Source organism: Gavialis gangeticus, unplaced genomic scaffold (assembly GCF_001723915.1).
Source record: "Gavialis gangeticus isolate Ggan-Ray unplaced genomic scaffold, GavGan_comp1, whole genome shotgun sequence".
NCBI lineage: Eukaryota > Metazoa > Chordata > Crocodylia > Gavialidae > Gavialis > Gavialis gangeticus.
Window position 1 is genome coordinate 48,573,548 of NW_017729022.1, and position 23,343 is coordinate 48,596,890.

A 23,343-nucleotide genomic window follows, 5' to 3' on the forward strand; every position below is an offset into this window, starting at 1 on the left:
CCCCTTGGGGGGGGGGGGGGGCAGGGAGTGGGCTGCCAGTGGGCCAAACAGTCCAAACTGCACGGGGGCCTCCCAGGTGGCACCCACCCACTGACACCCAGCCCGTGTGGTCCCAGGGGGTGCCACAGCCATGGAGGGAAGCACCAGACCCCCGCACAGCTCAGACAGGCAGGCAGGCTCTGGGGAGAATGAAAGAAAAAAGATCAGGCTCACCATTTTTTTTTTCTTCAGCAAAGCCAGCCTACAGAGGCTGCTGCCAATTCCCACAACCCCTGAGCTCTGCAAGGCCCACCAAGTCCTGAGCATGTCGACTTCCAGCACCCTGTGCACTGTTGCACTTTGTTAGGTAGCAAACTAAAACACCTTGAAGGTGTTTTATCTTGCTATGTACCAAAGTCATTTAAAGCGAAAAATGCTGCTGAGCACGCAAACAACGTCATTAAAATGGAATATGCCGCTGAACCTGCAAACAGCAACACTGTTAAAGTGGTGCAAAGAGGCATTTAAGCCACTTTAAAGGCCAATTTTATGGTGTGTACAAAGGCCCTTAGAGACTAACTGGTTCAGAGAAACATTAGGACAGGGGCAGGCAATTATTTCCAGTGCAGGGCCGCTTACTGAGTTTTGACAAGCCCATCAAGGGCCATATGACAGGCAACCAGAGGCAGATAAATATTCATTTTCTAAATTTTTCAGGGACCCTGTGGGCCAGATAGAATGGCCTGGTAGGCTGCATCTGGCCCACGGGCTGCATTTTACCCACCCCTGCATTAGGATGTCACCTATGAACGCTTGTACTTATCTGAACCAGTTAGTTTCTAAGGTGCCACTCCACTCTTCCTTATATCCTGGTCAAGGGCAGGAGCATTTTCAAAGATGAACAAGTTGGGGCAAAGCTGTAAAACTAGCATCTAGGCATGCACAGTAACATTATATAAGTTATAAAGGAAACACTTGTCTTTCAAAAGGAATATGGGCATGTTCCAGTGAAAAGTTTGTATTTGAGAAAGCACATTTCATACTAAGTAGCAGTTTAGCCTTAGGAGACAATGCCATAAAGACAAAAGACAAGCAAGAAACTGAAACAGTTCCTTTACAATGGGGAGAAATAGGAATAATAAAGGCAAGGATAAAAGCACCTTTTTCTAATACTAACTCAAAGATCTGAAATGGAAGAAAGTGAGTGAGTACCTCAGGTATTTCCCAGCAGCTCTTCTGGTAAGAATCAGTATAAGAATAGGTACTCAGACACCTTAGAGAGGAGCATGGTGCGAGAGCCTAGGTGGGAAGGCAGGTACACAGGGGAAGGTGACTCTCACATGAGACATTCTCATGCCTTCCTGCCCATCCCATCTTTAATCATCCTTCAGCAGACAATTCTATTTTCTCTCTAAATGAGCTGGGAAACTCTCACGGTTCTATTGATTTATTGCTCCTCTAGAGATTTATCACAATTAAATGCTCCACTGATTCTACTGAAGCTCCCTCTGATTTGATTTGATTTGATTTGATTTGATTTTTCTCTGCACGAGGCCCTCCCTCAGGATAATCATACTACTTTCTCACAGCAGTTAGAGCCCAATGTAAAGGTAGGCCTAGAGCATGGGTGTCAAAACTCAGACCCCTGATGGATCCTTCTCCTCCCCAAGAATGCCAGATTCAGAGCCCACTCCAGCCAGTCTGCATACAATGCAGCTCCTAGGGCAGCTGGAACAGGTGCCATGTGCAGCGCAGTCCAGTTGGGAGCATGTAGAACAGATTCTGAACCAGCTGGAGTAGGCACCAGACTACATGTAGCACCCACTCCAGGATGCACACTGTACACAGCATCTGCTCTGGGAACCGTACTGCAGGCGGCACTCATTCCAGTTAGCCAGGACCTGCAATGCATGGTGTGCTTAGGCGCTGCATGCAGCATCGGTCCTAGATTTGCTGGAGTAGGCATTGCATGCATCTCAGCACTGCAGCAGCTGGGCTGGGCACTGTGTAGTGTGCATCCCAGGGCAGGTGTTGTGTGGAGCGCAGTCCAGCTGAAGTGGGTGTTATATGTAATCCAGGGCCCACTCCAACTGGTCTGGGATCAGCTACATGCCTCTAGCCAGACTGCACTGCACACAGTGCCTATTTCAGCCACTCCAGGATATACACCACACTCACCTGCCCAGGCAATCCCAAAGTAGCTGGGGCAGGCACCATATGTAGCACATATCCCAGGCTTTGCCCGTGGAGCTGATTCACTGCATGCAGTGCCCCATGTAGGTCAGTTCAGACCCAGGAGCAGCACCAGGAGATAAAGGGCAGGGCTCTGTGGGTTGGATCCAGCCTAGGGGACATGTTTGACAATTGGCCTAGAGCCTTCACGCCCTTCCCACCCCTACACACAACAACCACGTCTGCTAAAAAACTTATATTTCTCCATTCATTTTCTCTAAGTTGGGTTTGCATTGAATTACTGTGATTTCTACCCAGCATGAACACAACAGTTGCTTTTGACTATTGGGCACACACACAATGAGCTCTCTGCACTCACCAACGTGTCAGTACAGCTCCTGACAGAGTTGTGTGTGTGCCACAAGCTCTGAACTCACCAGGTGATCACTGTGGCCCAAAGTGTCTGTTTCCATGCAGCTCTGGACCCCAGAATATAAGTGCCACTGCTGCCCCTCATGCCCACTTTTCCCCTGCTGCTGAATTCAAGTGGGGTGGGGGGATGGTAGAAAAGGAGGGCAAATGGAGCCAGCTCTCAGGGTCCAATATTTAAGCTTTGGGCAAGCCAGGAAACAGTTCTCTTAAGTGACTTCAGCACAGTCATTTTGTAGCCTGTCAGTCAAACGACTGCCTAGCCTAAGAAGCAGCATAGGGTTCATAAATCCCTACCCCTACCTTTCCCTGCCTCCCTCACCTCCGCAACCTTTTACTTACTTACTTTTAAGTAAAATAGATAGTAAATAATATGCATTTATTTTCTCTTTAAAGATATTTATGAATTCTTTGAAACACCTGCAAAGCAATGAGTTCTTCTTGGATGTGGATTTGCGGAGACTTTTTGCAAATCTGGAGGAGTTAAGCCAGGTAAGAAAAAATATAAGTATCTTCTAAGCAAAAAGCAAAAGAACCACCAAAAGTACACACAGAGAACTCTCCCATACAGCCTGGTTCTTGGAGCCGATCCTAACAACTCTCTTTCTCCCTTTGGCAAATCAAGCCTGGGTAAGGTGTCATCAGTTCAAATGACTTTCAGATATGTTCACTAGTAGGCACAATTTGAATTGTGGATATAGTTTCATAGTTTCTAGGGTCAGATGGGACCTGAGCAGATCATCTAGTCCGACCCCCTGCCATGGCAGGAAAGAGTACTGGGGTCAAACAACCCTGGCAAGGTGTACATCTAGCTTCCTCTTAAAGACCCCCAGGATAGGAGCCAGCACCACTTCTCTTGGAAGTTGGTTCCAAAATGGAATATGAATATGGCTTTTGTTGATTTTTAAAAGTAATTGTGATACGGAATTTGAAATTCGTTCTTAGAGTCCTCTTTAAAGGACTGTTTTGGGCATTCCCCATTATTACAAACATTATTGCAGAACAATCAGGCCAGCAAGACCTGTACAACAGCAAGCTCCCTTTATCAAGCAAATGCATAGACACAAAGAGTGTCTGTTACATTAATCTCTCTGTGATTTTCTGGCAGGACATTCACCTCTCAAGCTATGGGTTTCCCCAGGCATAAAAGAATCTCTCACAGATGTTGAGCTGATATAGTTGACTCATATACTATTCACCCCTCAGTTTCTACGAGTGGGTGGAAAAATGAGAGCTGAGCGTGCTGTGGTCTGTTTCTCTTCAGCTGGTGGCTAGCAATCTTTGGGACCTGTTTGTGGCTGCAGAAGGTTAAAGTATTCCCTAACCTTCTCTAACTTGTGCCAGAGTCATAACCATGGGTGACTGCTGCCACCTTAGTCGTGGTGCCTAGTGTCACCTTAGCATGTGCCCCCCCCAGCCGATTGCAAGAGGAAAGGGGAAATGGCAGAAGTGGCCGTGGTGCTACATCCAGCGCTCCCACTCCCCAGCTGGACTGGGATCTTGCAGCAGTGACAGCATGGTCTAGATCCAGGGCAGAGCCATGATCTGCAGCCTGCATGCTCCAGGCAAGGACCTGCAGGCAGCAGATCATGGCTCTTCCCTGGGTCCAGACCACACTGTCACCACTGCAAGGAGCTGGAGCAGAGCCATAATCTGCTGCCTGCACATCCCTGCCCAGAGCATGCATGCTGCAGATCATGGCTCTGCCCTAGATTGGGACCATGCTGTCACCACCGCAAGATCCCAACCTTGGCTCTGGAGTAGCCCCATGCCCTACTGTGCACCCTGCCAGTGCTCCACAGAAACCCTGGCCTATCACAGCAGGGCTGCTGCTGGGGTCTCTGTGGAAACCAGCCCCAGCCGCGTGGGCAGGGGTTGCTGGGAAATGGAGTCCAGCCACTGGCCAGATTTACCATTTTGCACAAGCCAATGGGCCGAAGGGAGGGAACAGGTAAAAGGTAAAAAATAGAATAAAATAAAAATAAAAAAAATCAGCACTATGGTAACATACACACTCCACACCTTAATTTCCCCCCACACCCAAACAAGCCTTTAGTAGAGCACTCAACAAGCAGCCTACAGCTGCCCCCAAGTCTGAGTCCAGCTCATTTAGTCTGCAGTCCTGGCTGACTGAGCCAGTGAGATCTCCAGCTCCGCTGTGCACTCGTCTGTGCAGGGCTAACCAGGTCCCACCTGTACGCTGCTCTCTCTCCCCCTTACTCCAGCGTCAAGCTTCCTCTTCCTTTCTTCCCTTCCTCCCCTTGGGGGTTTCTGGGAATTAAGAGTCAGTATTCTGCTCCCTGGTTCCTCCTGCTCTTACACACATTACTTTCACATTACAGTGATACACTCAGGTCTCTCTTTATGCAAATTTGTTTTGTGCAAATTCACTTATATATGATGACCTTATTTATACCAGAAATTCATTTTGTGCAAGAAAAATCTGATCTTATGCGAAGTCGGCTGGCAATGAGCTCCCTGCAGGCTGGCAGACTTCCAGCCTGCAGGGAGCTGGGAGGAAGCGGAAGGCAGGCAGAGAGACAGGGGGTGCCATGTGCATGTACAGTACATGCGCATGGCCCCCAGTAGCCTGGAGGGCAGCTCCGGCAGGTAAGTGGAGGGAAAAGGGGAATTGAGGCCCCTGTAAGGAGGAAGCTGGGCAGGGCTGGGGCTGCTGTCCAGCCAGGTGGTGCTTGGGGTCCAGGGCCACAGCTGCAGGGCCCAAGTGGGGAGCAGGACAGAGCCTTTGGTGGCTCACTGGGGGATGGGGAAGGCCAGATCCCCACTGCGGTGCACACTTCCAGGGGAAGGGGCAGATGCACACGCACAGTGGGCCCTGGCCCTGATCTTGGGCCCAGCTTGGCTCCTCTCTCTGCCTGGTCCCAGTGCCCCATACCCCTCTACCCTGGCCACCCATATCCTGTGGTACGGGGCTGCGCCCCTTAAAAAGCAGCAGGCACAGGAGGCACATCCCCAGGGCAGTACAGGACGAGCAGCCGCCATTCTCTGCTCCCTGCCCCGGGTGCCTTCGCAGCCCAGTGGGCATGACCCGATGCAGCAGGGAGCTCCTAGCCTCTCTGCGCAGCCCCACTATTCCCAGCTGCGCTGGGTTGTGCCTACTGGGCTGGAGAGGTATCCAGGGAAGGAAAGTAGGGTAGAGCCAGGAGGGGCAAGCAGCCAGTGTTCCCTACCATCCTGCTTGCCTGCCCCGGGTGCCTCGCCAGCCCACCCCATGCTGCCCTGGCAACACACCCCCTGTGCGTGCCGATGCTTGCAGTACAGAGCTCGCAGCCTTTCCACGCAGCAGTTATTGTATTGTGTGATTACTGTTTGAATTTGTCATGGTTTGTGGTGGGGGAAGCAGTAGAGTGAGGCTGGTATACATCTCTATTAATTACATGTAATAATGGTTTCGCTTTATGCAAATTTGCTTTATGCAAGGTTTTTTTGGAACACAACCCTCACATAAAGAGAGACCGGAGTGTATGACCTTCAGAAAGACAGCTAAGAAAGGTGATCACTAAAATCAAATCTCACCTACTGAGAAAAATTTTGTCATGAGCTCTTTTCTCCTTAGTGTTACAGATTTAACATGACCATTCACATTTCATTTTTCGTTGTTTCTTCTGTTCTGTAATAAGGATTGGGAGAATTAAGTAGTTTGCATTTCTTAGTGCTTTCAGCATAATAAGCTTTGTCTCTGTTAGAAAGCAATGGTGGCTGGGGCACTGGCTTAGGAATGGGGTGACCTGTTTAGTTCCCGTGCTATGCCACCCTGCTGTGTGATCTCAGTCAAATCACTGCACCTTTCTACATCTTTGTTTCTTCTTCCACCCACTGTATTTCTTATCTATTTATCCTCTATGGTCTTCAGGACAAGGACTGTTTCTTATTGTGTTTACGCAATGCCAAGCCCAAGAGGCCTCAGTCTCAAATCTCATAGTGAGAAATGATAAAAATAATAATAGTTACCACTTCAAAACCTGTGGTGTCCAAACAGATTAGCTAAATGTCAAAAATGTATCAGATCTGTATCTTTCGCTGTCTTTGATTGGGGGGGAAAGAGGCATTGTGTACATTTTAAAGGATGAAAATATTCCAGAATTGAGTGGAATACACTCATGACTTAAGACTTCTGTACTTTTCCTGTAACTGTTTTAAAAACAGTTCTTTGCATCTAAATATAATGACTTCCATAATGGTCAAATGTGGGCGAAAACAGATACTGCACTGAAACCCTTGTCATAAATATGTGCTATTAATTATATAAAATAGCCCCTGCCAAAATGAAAGAGTAAATAGTATACCAAAAACAACCAGCCCCCACAAAATCTGTGGACTTACATACATGCTAAAAAACCCCACAATGGTTGCAGTTAAAATGCCTGTGTTTTCAAATAGTGCATAGAGAGCCAGGAGCCATTTTTCTATTCTCCATATAGGGGACTACTGTGAGCATGTGAATTCCACAACGTGGTAAATACAGGCTTCACAAAGGTAACCACTCTGTCTGCACAAAATGTGGAGGTTCAGATAGGAGACTTTTTGTCCCAACAAAAACATGTTTAAATGAACTTTGCTGCAAGAATTCCTTGCCTACCAAGGTAGTTCCTATATTCAGCTTCCTTTGCAGTTTAAAGGATTTTTTTAAACACCTTCAGTAATGCAAAATAAGGTCAAATAAAAAAAAATGAGTCTCTTTCCAGATGGAATTGAAGATTTCATTGATCATTTACAGTGCTCTGTCACATCAGATCAGCATCACCCTCATGCAAATCATTGGTTTGCTATAGTTCCTAGTGGAGAGCTGTGTCTTTTTTTAACTACTGTTTAACAGTAAGTTTAATTGGAAATGTGTAATCTAGTTACAGTATGTTTGCCAAGCAGAGCTTATAAAGATGCAAATGTATGTTTTTAATAGTTCCGTTTTAACTTCAGATCAGTTTCAGTACATAGCACATAATTCTGGTTGACTTGATAGAGTTCAGTAGAATTCAGCGCATGCACACAGGGATCCAGTAGGCATGGTCTCTATTGCAGTATGGGGGCTTTAAAAGTTAGCCGCAATGAAAATAAAGCTCGGACGATTAAATCAGACTGTTTTTCTTTCTTTAACTAGGTGAGTCTCAGTTTTGTGACAAGTTTTTTCCAAATCATTAAGGATTATATCAACAAATCTGAATCCTCCCTGGATTTCATCTCCATGCTCACAAAGGTAACAGGCTTTAAAGGAACACAATATGCTGTTCTATGTAGATTCTTATAGTACACTCCTCACCATAGTATCCCAGTGCCTGCCATTAGTGCATTAAGCAATGAAACCAACATCTGTCACGTGCTGTTGTTTGCTCAGCATCTCCCTAGGGGTAAAAGTAAGTGCAGTGGACTATCTTGCCTTGGTAGGGCTTTTTCTATTTAAAATATACATATTGAAATGCATTTATGTCAGAAAGAGAAGGTCAAAAAATGCACTTCGCAGTTGAAGCAAAAGAGACATGAAATTAGACAAGATGTCTAAGGGTGCTTACTTCTCATGGGTGAGCCTTCAGATCAGCACCTGGGAATATTCCTTCTTGCACAGATGAAATTTCTATAAAGCTTTTTCTCTATATACTCTTTCTATAAAGATCTCCTTCATGTCAGAGCAGCATAGCTGGAGGTTAGGCAGATCACTTAGAAAACAACTTTCACAGCTACATTTTATTTCTACTGAAGTAGTGTAAAACCAGAGGGGAGGTCACACCCACCACATTGTTAAACTTGTTTTAAGAGAGCTCATCCAGAACAAGCAGAGCTGCCCACTCCCTTTGCAAACTTACATGCATGTTTACCACGCCTACTGCCCTAAAACCTACCCCGATCACACTGAAATTTCTTAACTAGTCAGATTGGAGTTTCATTGCTAATGCCCATCAGATTGGACTAGTCAGATTGGACTGTCATTGCTAATGCCATCAGAAAAACTATATATAAAGAGTATGGGAGGAGTCCTGACCTAAAGTCATTTCTTCCTGTATGTTAACCATTCTGAGCCTACACACATCAAACATGCTTCTTCATTTTCCCCCGTGCCAGGTTCTCCTCCCTATATTATTTTCTCTGGATGCCTCCCTTATCAGCCCCCTATTTCCTCCCACCTGTGATCACTTTTTTTTTTGTCAAGTCATTGTACTAAATCAGTGGGAGAAAGGTTTTGCCATGCTGCTGCTCAGCAGACAGCTGAAAGCAGCTATTCCCTTCTTCTTCAGCACTTCCTACCCCCTCCAGTCCCTCTGATTTTTTGTCTTCCAGTGATGCCTACACTAGCAATTTTCAGGGATTCTTCCACCAATCTAGTCATTCCTGTGGGATTCAGTAGTGGTAGCAACAGTAGAAATAGTAATGTACACAGGAAAAGAGCATCTTACTTTGAGCTAGCTACAGCTGGAGCTACACCAGAAGACTTCCTGAAAAATGCCAAGATAGACACTATCCCAGAGGACAGGAATGTGGATATTCACATATGCCACCTGTGCAATTCCTGCATCTCTTTAGGGAGATAAAAAAAGAAAGGCAAATACGGTATTCATTGTGGCTCTCCTGCTCTTACTACCTTAGATTTCAGGCATTTTGGAGAGTAGGCTTCAGTAAGTGAAATTCTAGCTTCATGGGAGTCAAGAGTTCTGCCATTGACTTCATTGGCATTATAAGGCTCCACCTGATGCTTTTCACTGCCGTCAACATGCACAGTATGTGCATTAGAAGATCCTTAAATGTGAAGCTATATAAAACTGTTGCATAGTCTAGCATTTTTATCACCTACTTTTACATTTTATACACAAATGAAGTCAAAGAACATCACGAAAACATGTAAAATGGCAAGAGTTCTGCTAGGAAGCATTTTTCCTTAACAAATTTACCATTTGTTATACCCCCATTTTTCTTGTTTGAAGCAAAATTTGAGCACAATTTACTCCTTATCCATTTATTTCTCCCTTTGCCATGATGTCTTCCCTTTTCACTCTTGTTAAACTTCTGAACCTTTTTGTCTTGCAGTATTTCCATGGCAACCTCTGTCAAACCCACCAGATTTATTGCCTTAATTACACCTCAGCTGTCTTTTACTTGGAGAACCTGAGACAGAGAGAAGATTTTGGAATCTACCTGAAAGTAAAGTGATGGTTTTGTTGTCATTTCCCACCTCTCATTTAGAGCTTTTAGTTACCATATCCTATGAAAGTACTTTAAAATAGATTGAAAAGGGGGACTGAAAGCAATACTGTTTTAAATACTATCATACCATTTTTCCTGCAAAAATCACCACTGAGTTGATACAATACTATTTCCATTTTCCTCAATGGCAACTTCTCCTTTGCTTGAAAGGTACTGGGATTTTACCCAATATGCTCATGCAGTACCTTTTCAATATCAACTTTATCCTGATGAGCATTCAGTTTATATTGTTAATTGTGTATAGAAATATTAAGTGTTAGAATTAGCTTACACTTCGGACTCAAAATGTAATCGGCCAAAGCAGTCACTATTCTAGGATGCAAACTGTGAACTCCTATTGCCATTGAATGGTATAAAAGTAGTAGCTACACAGATAATGGCACTATTCCTATAAACTATTGCTTACCTATACAAGTAAATGGTCCACATGCCAGCCCATAAGAGTTGTAGACTCAAAACATATGGAAGCTAGAAGGGAGCTGGCCACTGCCTACGGCATTTGTCAACACCAAGAATTCAAATAGTTTTTCACATAACCACTTGAGACCATGAGTTTGTGATCTAGTAAAAGCCAATCAAAACACAAAAGAGTTAGAACAAGGGAACAAATGCCTCAAGCTATCTTCTGGAGGGTTGGAAGAGGGTATTATGGTCCTTTTGCCACAGAAGCTGTATCTGTTGAAGCCCCATCCATAATCACGATAGCTTCATTTGTTACATGCACAAGATTCAGAATAAGACCCACACTTCTTAAATTCATTCTGAGCCTGAATTCTTTTAAGAGGGGGAAGTTAAGAGGGCCTGCACGAACAGTGCCAAAATGATGCATGCAATGATGTATGGCCATGCTTTTGCATGTTTTCATGAGTCTTCAGTGCATCTCCAAAGGCATACTTTAGGTATCCAAATAGGAAGAAAGCATTCCTTTTTCTGTGACCCACTTCAGAGAGAACAAAATCCCTTGACAGTGTAGGATGTCCATAAAACAACAACTCCTTGATGTAAATGTCTTTTTTAACTTCCTGAGATACAAGAAAACGAAATATATTTCAAATCAAGTGGGAGGAAGCAAGAAGCTGGGAGGCTAACACAAAAGCACCATAATTTCATACAGCAGAAAGCCAATTATCCAGAATACTTAGTGTCATCATCAGTTCTAGATAATCAGGTTTGTTAGATAATTAAATGCCACAGTATGAAGTACTGAAAACTATACTTTAATACCAGTACTGTACAGAAAATATTTAAAACAACAAGATATGGTACTGTGTAATGCTTTAAAATCTCAAAGCACTAGTAAACAAACACAAAATTGCCTTGCCATTGAGCCAAACTCAATTGCAGGCTGATGGTTTTGATAATACAATTAATTGGCTTTCTAGCTCAATCAAGTTCCAAATACCCAACTCTCTACTATCCTTGCATTTTTTCATCCTTTGTAACTCACTGTTGCCAGTGCAGAATAGTTATCATTTATGGATTTCTGAAGTTAACTCAATAGGCCAATTCTGCTTTGAATTACACTGTATATATTTAGGGGAATCAATCTGGATTTGCACTGAATTTAGATCACGGAGAATTTAGATCACAGACTGCTTTGACTGGGGTCTTGGCAGTTTTATTATGGACAAATCACATTATATACATGCTAAATAATGACCATCCTAAAACTTCCCCTGCTTTTTATTTTGTAAAATGAGCTCACTCATATGCAAACTGTAGACCTGCAAGAAGCCCCCTTGTGGCAATCAGGAATACTGCATGTACCATAGCCTCCAGGGTTTGAAATAGCTGCAATTCCTTAATAAGAACAGGAGCTGTAGACATGCATCTAAAGGCAAAGCAAGCAAAAGCTGGAGATAAGGAATGTCTCGAAAATAAATTATATTAAGATACTTCATGGTGAACTTCAGTGGTGTAGTGAACAAAAGAATTACTTGCTACAGTAATTGTTGCAGTGTCAGAAATGGGGAACTTGGGCAAGGATTTTTGTGGGTGATATCCTTTATTGAACCAACTGCATGATCCCATAAAAGATATCAACCACAAAATTCCTTGCTTTTTGCATAATTCCTGGACTGTTGTGGCTACAACATTACTCTAACACCACCAAAATTATATATCCAGAATATATACCAGTGGGACTGATTCAGCACTTTTGAAATAAACGGAAGCCTTTCTACTGACTTTACTAGGTTCTGGATTGGGCTCTTACAGTATGAGAAGTTCATCATCCATTTTATTTCAATCAACTGCCAGTGCAGAAAATTGGTTATTAACTCTTTGCCAGAGAAAAGACCTAAGCCTTTGATCTGAAAATACACTTCCTTTGTATTCAGTAGTGGTGTGAACAACATGAACAATGCAAACGGCTACATCTGACAGAACTGCTAGTTGCTCCTTTACATCGACTGACCCGATATCCCCTCCTCCTCAACAACATCTGGAAAAGAAGTAATGACTCAACAGAGAAAGCCACCATCTGTTCTATTAAAGAAAAGGTGGAAAAGTCCATACGTAAGTAGCTAAAATGAAGTCACGTTTCTCTGAGCTACTCAGCAATGATATACATGGGACTCAACTCTATTTTTGCTGCTTAACAATGGAGATGGAGCATGAAAAATGTTCTCTCCCCTTTAAGTCCTTCCTCTTCCTTGAAATTAGCTGTCACCACATTTCCCTTGTCAAAGGTTCCCTTCCATGTGGTATTGAGATATATAAATCAGTCAGACACATGTATTTACACAGAATCTTTTGCACTGACATACAGGCAGCGGTGAGCAGCTCACAAATTGGAATGAATCAAGGAAAGTCTTAGACAAAGAGGTCTTTGAGATGGATTTGCATCTAGGAAGGATTTGGAAAGGCTAAGCCTTAAGAGAATTAATTTCCACAAACTTGGGACGTATTATGCCAATGACCTTTCCCAAATTACAGTCCTAAAATGTAAGGAGCTAGGGAGCAATCTCAGCTAAGGAAAATTTTCTGAAGCTTCTGGAGAAAATAACGGGTGGACCCAGACAGTTTAATCCTGGATTATGTTTTACATAAATAATGTTTTATTTCCGTCATTTCCTGGAATCTATTATCTTGGCTGTAAATGTCTAAAGGCTATAAAGTTCATTATAAGAGCTATCTATTATCCAGTAGCCTGATACAACTTCCATTGATGTCAGAGGATATGAATAGATAGCGAATACATCAACTTGCAAAATGCCTGGCCTACTGATCTCTGCACAGGGCTCTGAATCAGGAAGCAATTCTGGTAAGAGGCTTATCACTAGATCCAGTAAAGGACTTCTTACCTGGGTTTGGCAAGGCTTAGCCATTAAGTGCCAAGCTGCCTAGCAAAATGCATGCCCTGAATTATGTGCAATGCACAAAAGAAAGGGATCCATGAGAACCAGCATACAGGGGAGGGAGCTCCATAAAGTAACCAATACGAAACACTAAGAAGAGGGGTATATTTTAAGTTTCACCCCTCTTCAGCACTTGGGCATTCCCATATTGCACAGCGTAAAATGCCTTTCTCCAACTGGAGTGCACAGCCCTGAACCCTCCTGGAGTTAGGTATCTACACCATCCCTTTTGCATAAAACTCATGCCAGAGAAAAATCCTCCCCTCACCCCCTACCTCTTTTTCTCCAATAGTACTTAGAGCACCCACTTGGGATGTGGGAGACCACTGTTCAATTTCCTTCTCTGCTAGACAGGATTTGAACCTAAATAATTATATATTCACTGGAGCAGAATGAAAGAGAGAGGATATGCATATGACAAGCCAAACAGGTAGGGTACTCACCCACAGGGAGCAAAGGGGAGACCTGTATTCCACCTCCTGCTCCAATAACCACTTGATATCAAATATGTGAACACTGATTAGAGCAGGGGAAAAGGACCAAAGTCTCACAAGCATGTGCCCAGACATGTAGGCTACAGAGTTCTTCATGCTTTTGCTTGTATGCTCCCTCTCTTATTCAATGAACATTTAATTTTTCCATGCCAAGTGGAACAGCTTCCTCAGGAGGGATTGAGACTCCCATCCTCAAATACGCAGTCAGTAGGTATTTAATTTTAACCTTCCAGGTTGTCAAATTCCCTTAGGCAAAGGAGGCATTTGAATCTAGGTTACCCCACACCCCAGGTGGGTGCTCTGATCACTGAGCTACTAGGTAAAAGTCCTCTGCATTTCACATGCACATCTTGATCTGGTGGTAAGTATGTTATTAAAAAACCTACAGCATCAGGTCCTGCAGATGAAGTAGGTTTCCTTTGACTAGTTTATGGAATCAGATGGATTCAGTAACCTAGCTACTCAGCACTATCAGGACTGAGGCAACTGGGCATGCCCAGAAATGTAGTTTTAAGTGTTCAACAAGTTTCACTGGTGAAAAAATTAGGTGCCAAAAATCTCAGGTACTTCTAGGTTTAGACAGCAGCTAATCAAAGGTTTTGAGAATGCACATTTTGGACTTCGGTGCCTTAAAGTGGCAGGTTTGTGGAACTTAAGCACTTGAATCCTCTTATAGATCTAGTGCCTGATCTTCCTGTCTTCATGTGTAAAGTAGAGAAACCATGATTTAACTTGGTGAGATGGAACAAGGAATATCTTTACCTCCAGCATTCCCTTTCATGTTATGAATGTACAACAAAATCACTCTACATCCAAATTTAGTTGTCCTTTAAATGGCTTTGCTCATTAAGGCTCTGATCCTCCAAAGACTTCACGCATGCTCTTCTCTTTACATATGGACTAAAACATAGAATCATAGAATCATAGAAGTAGGGTCGGAAGGGACCTTGTAGAGCTTCAAGTCTGACCCCCCGCCTGGGCAGGAGAAAAGACTGGACTCAAATGAGTCCAGCCAGCTAGTCATCAAGCCTCTTCTTAAAGATCCCCACGGTAGGAGCCAGCACCACTTCCCTTGGAAGTTGGTTCCAGCTCCTAGCCGCCCTAACTGTGAAGTAGTTCTTGCGGATGTCTAATCTAAATCTACTCTCTAATAATTTGTGTCCATTGTTCCTTGTCATGCCAGGGGGCGCTAGGGGAAACAGTGTCTCCCCTAAACCCTTCTGGTCCCCCCTAGTGAATTTATAGACAGTCACCAGGTCCCCCCTCAGCCTTCTCTTGTGAAGGCTGAACAGGTTTAGGTCCCGCAGTCTTTCAATGTAGGGTCTGCCCTGTAGTCCCCAGATCATGCGGGTGGCCCTCCTCTGGACCCTTTCAATGTTGTCCACATCCCTCCTGAAATGGGGCGCACAGAACTGGACGCAGTACTCCAGCTGTGGCCTGACCAGCGTCGCATAGAGGGGGAGGATCACCTCCCTGGCTCTACTTGAGATGCACCTGTGGATGCACGACAAGGTCCGGTTAGCCCTGCCAACCGTGACCTCGCATTGTCGGCCCATGTTCATCTTGGAGTCAATAATGACTCCAAGATCCCTTTCTGCCTCCGTGCTCTCAAGTAGGGAGTTTCCCATTCTATAAGTGTGCTGCTGGTTTCTACTGCCTATGTGCAGCACCCTGCACTTGTCAGTATTAAAACGCATCCTGTTCATGTGAGCCCACTCCTGTAACCTATCCAGGTCTTATTGTAGTCTTTCCCTCCCTACTAGTGTGCTCACCTCATCCCAAATTTTGGTATCATCAGTGAATTTAAACAGGTTGCATTTCACCCCATCGTCCAAATCGCTAATAAATAACTTTCTCCAAGCAGCAGACTTCAATCTGGGCTCCAATTGTTAAGAAGTATTTGAATGTTTAAAACACAGCAAAACAAAACAAAATGAAAAATCATTTGCAGTTAAGGTTGGTACATACAATAACTGTATTTAACAGGACATGCAAACCTGTCCTGGCCCCACTGAGGTCAAAATGAGTTTTGCTACCAATATCAACAGGGCCAGGATTTCACATCATTCTTCAGCTTCCACTGGACTCACTGGTCAGCAGTCAGCGTAATGGGTTCATTATGGTGGAATATGTGAATAAATGGCATGTTATCTCTTTCAGGGGATCTTGAAGGTAAAGTAAAGTGGTTGGACAATTTTCAGAAATGCAGACAGCTGCAGGAGGTCATCATTTGGCCTCAACTTTGGGATCGTGACAAAAGGTTCTTTGTTCCAGAGGTGAGAAGTTTTTCAAGCAATATTTAAGTTATATTCTCATAGCTGTCACTTTGAAGAAAGCATGCACTTAGCATCCACATCTGCCATATCTTAGCACTGTGGTCTAAGGTTAGTTGAAGACTATTATAGAGCACTTAAGCAGATCTACTATATCCATTATTGACAGTATTATTATTGTGTTATGACAATGATGCAATAATTATTGTAGGACTGTCATCTCTAGAGTCCCCAGTCATGATCCCCAAAGTAGTGGGTGCTGGGTAAATACTTGTGGAAAGAAGAGCTTACCGTTTTAGGTTCCATTCCTGTAAACACTGCATATGGTTAGTTTTCCTCATATGAGATCAGGGTGGGAAAGATGGACTCAATCAACATATTTTCCTACTGCTACTTCGACATCTTCTGCAGCAGCCTTTCATGTTCCAAAAGTTCAGGGTTGGCTATTTGGAAGGCAAAGCTAGTTCTTACCTCACTTGGTTCTGAGATTGGGAAGGCATCTGTTCCAAGTGTCCCTGGGAATTCCTTCAGGCAGGTAAATAAATATGGTAACCAAAAAATAATTTTGATAAGTACAGTTAATATGATTTCTTTGTTTCTTTTAATATAGTTTCAAAATAGAGCTGTGCAGTATTTGTCATCTTCCTCCCTCCCACAGCTGAACCAAAGAAATTCACATCAGCATTAGTAGAATATGTAAAATATGAGGTGGTTTTTTTCCATGGGAAAGTGTTCTGCTTTGTGCTGTGTAAACTCCTCACCCTTGTGGTCACCTCTTGATCTTCCCTTGATTGCAGCTGGCCTTTAAGTAGCATTATGGTAACATTGCCAAGTGGGACTCACTTTAAGGATTATTTCAATTCATGTGCAGTTCTCAACATAGAAAAGAAGATCCTAGTTTGACATTTCAAAAAACTAAACTTGCTTAATCCATAGTACTGCTGAAAAACAGGGTCATGATTTGTTGTTAGCCGATTTAGCTTGATCTCAACCTGAATAGCCTATAATACTAATATTCTTTTCAGTTCTTAAATCAAATCTGTGTGATACTCTGTTTCTTTCTTTCTTTCAAGTGTTTGAAACATATTTTGAGAGATAACCTGAGTGAAAACATCCTGTCTTCCACAAACAGGCATCTTCTTCACGAAGGGAAGTTAGCTCTAGCAGGTAAATGTTACTTAAGAGTTAGCTTTACAGAATCATACAGTATATGGTTGGTGTAAAATAAATCCATGTCCCCATATATTAACTAGACATGGGGATGAAGAAAACAAAAATGACAGTATGTCATACAAAGGAGGAGAAACAGTTAAGCTGCCAAACGAATGAGTAATCTGCATGGTTTGACTTCTTTTTCCATTTTCAAGATGAAAATGAAAAACATAATTCAGTGCAATGCTGAACAATGGGGAAAAAGTATGTCCCAAAGATAGATTTAAATGCATTCATGCATACCAATGTTGAGGTGGGCTGAAGTTCTCTGAGCCACATGTCTATGATTTAAAGTACCTAACGCTGTTTAAATTAAAGCCATTTTCTCAAATGGGTTTGTTCCTTGCTATGCCTTAAAGCTGAAAGAATAATACATAAAATGTTCATCCTAAGAAATATATTTACATTGACAGACTTCCCGTGGACCAAATGTTTCCTTCTCCTACTGGTATAACTGAAAACTTATGCTAGAGGCTATAAGAAACAAATAGACATGGGCTAGCATCCTAATTTGAGCCTGCCACCAGCTTTAATCCCTGCATCAGCCTAATACACATGCCTGAGGGAAATGCTCTAATCTTTAGGCTCAAGTATAAGATATACATATGTGTGGGAAACAGGATTTCTGGTGAGTGGCCCATATACACGGAATTTACAGTGGAAAATCTTTGGAATGACTACAAGTCTTCCCACTTTCAAAACTAAAACTCCCACCAAAGAATCAGCCATTTGTAGGTTTTCATAAGGAATACTTGCTCAAATTGACAGTACCTTATTCACAATAAAGAGATCTTGAAAAATTAGCTGCAGCCACTGTAGGAAGTGGAAGCTAATGATGAACGTGGTAAGGATAACTGACATATACAATGACCCCTGCATAGAGGTTGCAGGAAACAATTTAGTCCTGCATAATCTAGACAACACTATGATAAATATTATGACCAGGAAATCTTGTTTGTTTGCCATGGAAAACCATGGAAAAAATACAGAATCCATGTTTTTCCATGACCGACCAAAAACAAGGTGGCATTTCTGCTCTCTTATTTTTGCCGCAATTTTGCATCCTGGCCAATCAGTGGCAGGGGGGCAAAAACCATAGCAAAAATAAAAGCAGAAATGGTGCCACTCGCCATGGGACATCACTGCACTTTCAGTAGGTCACAGAAAGATGTGGATTTTTGTGGTTTTTAAATGGAAATGTTCTGCTTTTTCCCCATAGAAATCTAGGATCCCTGGTTATGACTAGCTAAGCAACAAGGTGCTACAACAGGAACTATACCAGGCTTTGGCCTTGAAACGGCTCAAGGAAGCAAGATCTCAAGCCACCTCATCTGTTTCTAGTGTCTTGCATGGCTGGCAAGATAAAATAGGTTGTCTCTGTGTACACATCCTTCTAGCAAGTGGCCAATCCATAACATATAATTATAACTTCTAGTTACTGTCATTAGTTTAAGAAGCCACAGTAAATGAATTAGTTTTTAAACCAAAACATTTCAGAATGAGCACGGATTCTGAAAGATTACTACTACCCTGACTGCAGGTGAAGGATGGGGCCATTGCATTCTGATCTTTAAGAGAGAGAGTTGAAATTTGTTTTAGGAGACCGTGTTCCCAAACAAACATTATGCAAGTGAAATCACTTAATGGCTTCAAACTTTTTGAAGTTAGATTTTGTTAAATGTTCTCTGTGTTGAGTGCTCCTATCCAAGACACAAAAAGTAACAGGAGGGGTGAGGAGACTGGGGAGGGAAGGCTGAAGAATGTAGCAGGCAAATAGTGATAGCATAGGAATTACTATGTTGCTGCCAACAGAGGAGAGAGAGACAATGGAACTAGACAGAAAAGGATGTGCACAGGACAGAGAGGAAGTGATTCTGGAAAAGATAGTAATGAGACATAGGCATGCAAGAAAATATAAAGATAGGATTTGAAACCAATGGAGGAATTCTCTTAAAGGTGGATTGAGGCACTAGCTCCAATCTGGGAGTCCAATGGAACTAAGAGACCCCAAAAACTCTAAATAATTCACAGACATGAAGATTTCTTGGGGTTCCAACCCTCTTTTAAAATATTACTTATTCTTTAAGCTATGGCATATCTACACACAGTTGGAACTGGGCCTTTATACCTGAAGACATCTAAATGTGTGCATATGAAATAACATTTCTACATCTAGATACATACATATAAAATAACAAAATAATCTATGAAAAACATGTATTAAATTATTTATCCTTACCTGCAAGCTACTGATAGAAGTTGATTCCACTCTGTTTTGTTTAGATTCTGCAGGACCTTTATAATCTCAATGTGAAAGTATGAGCTGAGGGTATCAGTTTTTGGACAACTATTTTAAGGGCCCAGCGGAATAGTAGAGCATCCCTTCTTTAAATATCTGCATTTTCCAAAGGGTTAAAATTCCCTGGTGCCCATGTGTGAATTTTTTGGTCTAGCCACTCTTTGCAGCTCTGTTCAAAGATACTCCAAATGTGATCCAAACTATTTTGCAATAAGAAACTGTCAGTCTTCCAAGCAGTTGGCACATGCCACAGATATTAGTGACTAAGGGTGCCTATTCATGTGCAGCGAGGCTGCTCTGATGCACTTTAATTACGGTGCTTCAGAGCTGTAATTACCATGCTCCAGCAGACTTCAGTGTCACATGTATCAGTGTCCCTGCACCAAAAAATGGCTGCAGGAGCGCTTGAACTAAAGCTCATTCGATGACTTTAGTTCAAGCACCCCTGCTGCCATTTTTCAGCGTGGAGATGCTGATACACGTGATGCTCTGGGAGATTTAATTAGAGCGGGTCTTGGAGGTGCTCTAATTGAAGCACCCCCACTTCAGGAGTACATGTATAAATGCCCTAAGATCACATGGATGTAGGTCTTTCAAGCATAGAGTTTATGAGAACAGAAAACAAAGGAGAAGAGTAATAGCAGGCTAGAATGAAAATCCTTTTTCTTTTTCAAAAGCACCTATAAAAACCAAATATTTCATACATGGTATCATCAAAAATACACAAGCTTTAATAAAAGGTATCTCAGAAGAAACTTAAGTCATTCCAATCTAAAAGTGAGATGCATACTCTTACACAGACCTGCTTTAGATTCAAAAGCACACATCCTTATGCTATTGTTTGGGTTTTTTATCTCTTCAGAAAGTACAAGATTCCTTGATGTCTACCTCTTCCTTTTCGATGACTTCCTGTTAATTACCAAAATGAAACGTAACAAAAAGGTAACAATGGACAGAAATGTCCGCATATACTGTATGTGTAGGGCTTTATTATTATTTTGTGTATCCTGGAGAACATTTGTTAAAATATATTGGAAGGATTATTTTTTTAAAAGTGTAAACACCAAAAGATTTCTAATAGCAAGAGAGTAAATCACGTTCCATTCCTGCATGGCAGTTTTATCATCAATATATGCTAATAAATTCTGCACGTTGTAATGGCACTGTGACATCCTGGGCACATTATTGAACACAGATACTACTACCATTCCCTAAGGGGCTGGGGAGTTATGGGCACTAAGATGCACAGTTAACAGCCTAGAGGTCACAAGTTTGAGGCCACAGCAAAAGATCTCATAGCATGGATACGTCAGATTCCAATGAATTCTGCTAAATATCTGGTCACAAGGACATGAAAAGGATAGAAGGAACATTCCCCAGGTCTTGTATTAACAGCATAGGATCCCCAAAGCCCCGCATGAAATCTACTGTTGAAATAAGACCTAGGTATTAGCAAATTTTAACCACCAAAAGACCATTAAGGCATCTCACGTCTTGGTACTTTGGAGTAAAAAAATCAGTTAAGTTCAGGACAATGCCCAAGCAGTGATGCTAGGCAATAATTCCATAGATGGATGCAGGAGATGATAGCTGAATTCAAAGTAATTTATTAACAAATTGCAGTTATTTTCTTCCATGGAAATTTTCTGAGGTGCACAGATTAGCATGGGGGGGATGCAAAGGGCCTGAGCCAAAACTGAGGAGCCCTTGATAAGGTTTGCCACTAAAGGGAGAAATTCTTTAGAAATTGCTTCTTGTATGAGGCAGCATTATGCCCCAGTGTGAGTAGAAAACCAGTTGGGTCAAATATTCCATGTCAGGTGTTTCTAAGCATGCACAACCATCCAGGAATATATCATCCAATTATTTCCTTTTCTTTTTCCAGAAATATGGGGGTTCAGATACAGGTCTGATACCTGTCTGCCCTTCCCTTACACTGGAGTTGCAATTATTCATAAAAGAAGGTGGCTTCTTCATTGTCCTAGATCAGCCCATTCCACTAGACAGATTGGTTCTAAAGAATATTGACCCTTTCCATGTAACAGGTATGTTGATGTGTGTTTTGTATATTCATGCGCTATAAACACATAGCACAAAAAGCCTCATATGTGGGTTAAACATTGGGCTAAAGGTTTTCCTTTACATATGGATCACAGGGCTCAAGCGTGTCTCCTCACGTACAGAAGCAGACTTAAAGATCATAGCAAGTTATATTTCTTTGTGTATCACACACTGTTTTGTCCAGGAGAACTAGCAATTAGGGGAACCCTTTTTTAAATAGATTTTCCATTACTTTTAAACCTTGTACAGTTGTCCCAAATCTCCTGCTCTAGAATACCAGCCTGCACAAACCTATGGGCTGTTCTCTTTATGCTCTTCAAGTTTGCACGGCTGCAGTTTAGGAGTCTGAATTCCGTAAGCTCTATATTGCTCCCTCACCTCCCTGCTGCCCTTTGATAGAGATGTTCTTAAGGCTAGGGACAGACATAACACATAAACCGGTTTAAGTGATCAGAAATTGATTTAAACCTGTAACACAACAGCTGTTCAGTGCACATAAACCAGTTTGAAAATGGCTGAAACCTATTTGAGATAAACCTGGTTGAATGTAGTATCAGACTTAACTGATTTGGATCAAACCAGTTTATGCAATGTCTGTCCCAGACCCCTTCCTGGTTTAACTTAAACCAGAGTCTCCCAGCATCCCAGAGACTTTGCAGCCCTGGGTGGGGCTATCTGCTCCACAGCAGGGCTGGCCCTGCCCCTCTGCTTCCCAGCTGGAGCTCCAGCAGAGACTACAGGCACAGCAGCATCTGCCTGGCTTCATCCTGTCACACCCTCCACCCCCTGCCCATGCAAGGATTCCTCCCCTCCCCTCTCTCACAGCATGGACATAGCCAGCATGTGGTATGCTAATTAATGCTGAGAGGGGACTGCATAAGACAGACAGGACAAAGGCAGACAGGATGCTGTCTGCTTAGAGCTTTTTGGAGCTAATCAACAGGTAGCTGGTAATGTCCATCTGTTCTTTCCTTGGAACAAGCTGTTTAAGAGGAACTTGAACTAGTGAGAAAGGTTTTTGTTTTGATGGGGTGCTAAATGCTGTGTTACTCCATGTAACTCCATGCTATGTAACTAAATGTTGGCTGCCTCGCTGGTCAGGAGCAGCAGTGGGGTGGGGGAGACCCCTCCCTAATCAGTACATCCTGCCAGGGCCTGGCCATGCCTGCACCCCCTCTGCTCAGCACTGTGGAAGAGCGAGTTTGTAATTTCACCATAGAAATTGTGATAACCTTGAAATAGATCTATCCTGATTTGCCAGCATTCAGCACTACTCAAGACAGGAAGAAAAGAAAAAGTTTAAGGGGAGAAAAAAAAGCATTTGCAGTAGCGGGGGAAAAATAAGGGCTTCTGAAACATGCTACAGACACCACCTCACTGTGCATCTCTGTAATGCATCTCCTTACCAACCCACTCAAAACCAAGCAGAATGTCACTTGACCTGTAGCCAGGGGTTAAAGGCAAGGACAGCCCTGCCTCTGTGATCTCAGGTGTGCCAGTTCAGGCATACCAGCATCTTGTTGCTTGAGAAACATCTCAGTCACAAGTAGTTTGGGATGCTTTAGCAGTACAGTTCATGCAGAAGCAGAATACGAGTAAAAGGTGCAGCAGATCCAAGAACAAGTCATTAAAATCTCATCTGTCATGCTTATACTCCCTTCTATACATCAGTACAGAAAGAACTTAGTGCCCCTTCTCCTGCTCCTGTCTCTATGCCAGCAGTCATGCTGTATGGGACCACCTCCATATCCCAGGACACGAAGTCCCTGCTTTCTTCACTTTTAGGCCATTCCTACAGGCTTACCTCTTCGATCATGCCCACAAACCCTAAGCATCCAAGAACTTCCTCTCCA

General features: G+C 42.8%; 1 protein-coding gene across 2 annotated transcripts in view; it reads left to right on the top strand.

The window, feature by feature from the left end:
* The window catches only part of PLEKHG7 (pleckstrin homology and RhoGEF domain containing G7), a 91,533-nt gene that overhangs the window by 51,772 nt on the left and 16,418 nt on the right, over positions 1–23,343 (top strand). The window contains exons 8-15 of one of the 2 annotated variants that reach the window (XM_019514859.1): positions 2,977–3,072; positions 7,700–7,795; positions 9,616–9,729; positions 12,135–12,309; positions 15,806–15,921; positions 16,992–17,085; positions 20,292–20,371; positions 21,315–21,474. In XM_019514859.1, the coding sequence (XP_019370404.1) occupies positions 2,977–3,072; positions 7,700–7,795; positions 9,616–9,729; positions 12,135–12,309; positions 15,806–15,921; positions 16,992–17,085; positions 20,292–20,371; positions 21,315–21,474 (931 nt within the window). The remainder of the gene's footprint in view (positions 1–2,976; positions 3,073–7,699; positions 7,796–9,615; positions 9,730–12,134; positions 12,310–15,805; positions 15,922–16,991; positions 17,086–20,291; positions 20,372–21,314; positions 21,475–23,343) is intronic. The other variant, XM_019514860.1, reaches the window with a different exon arrangement.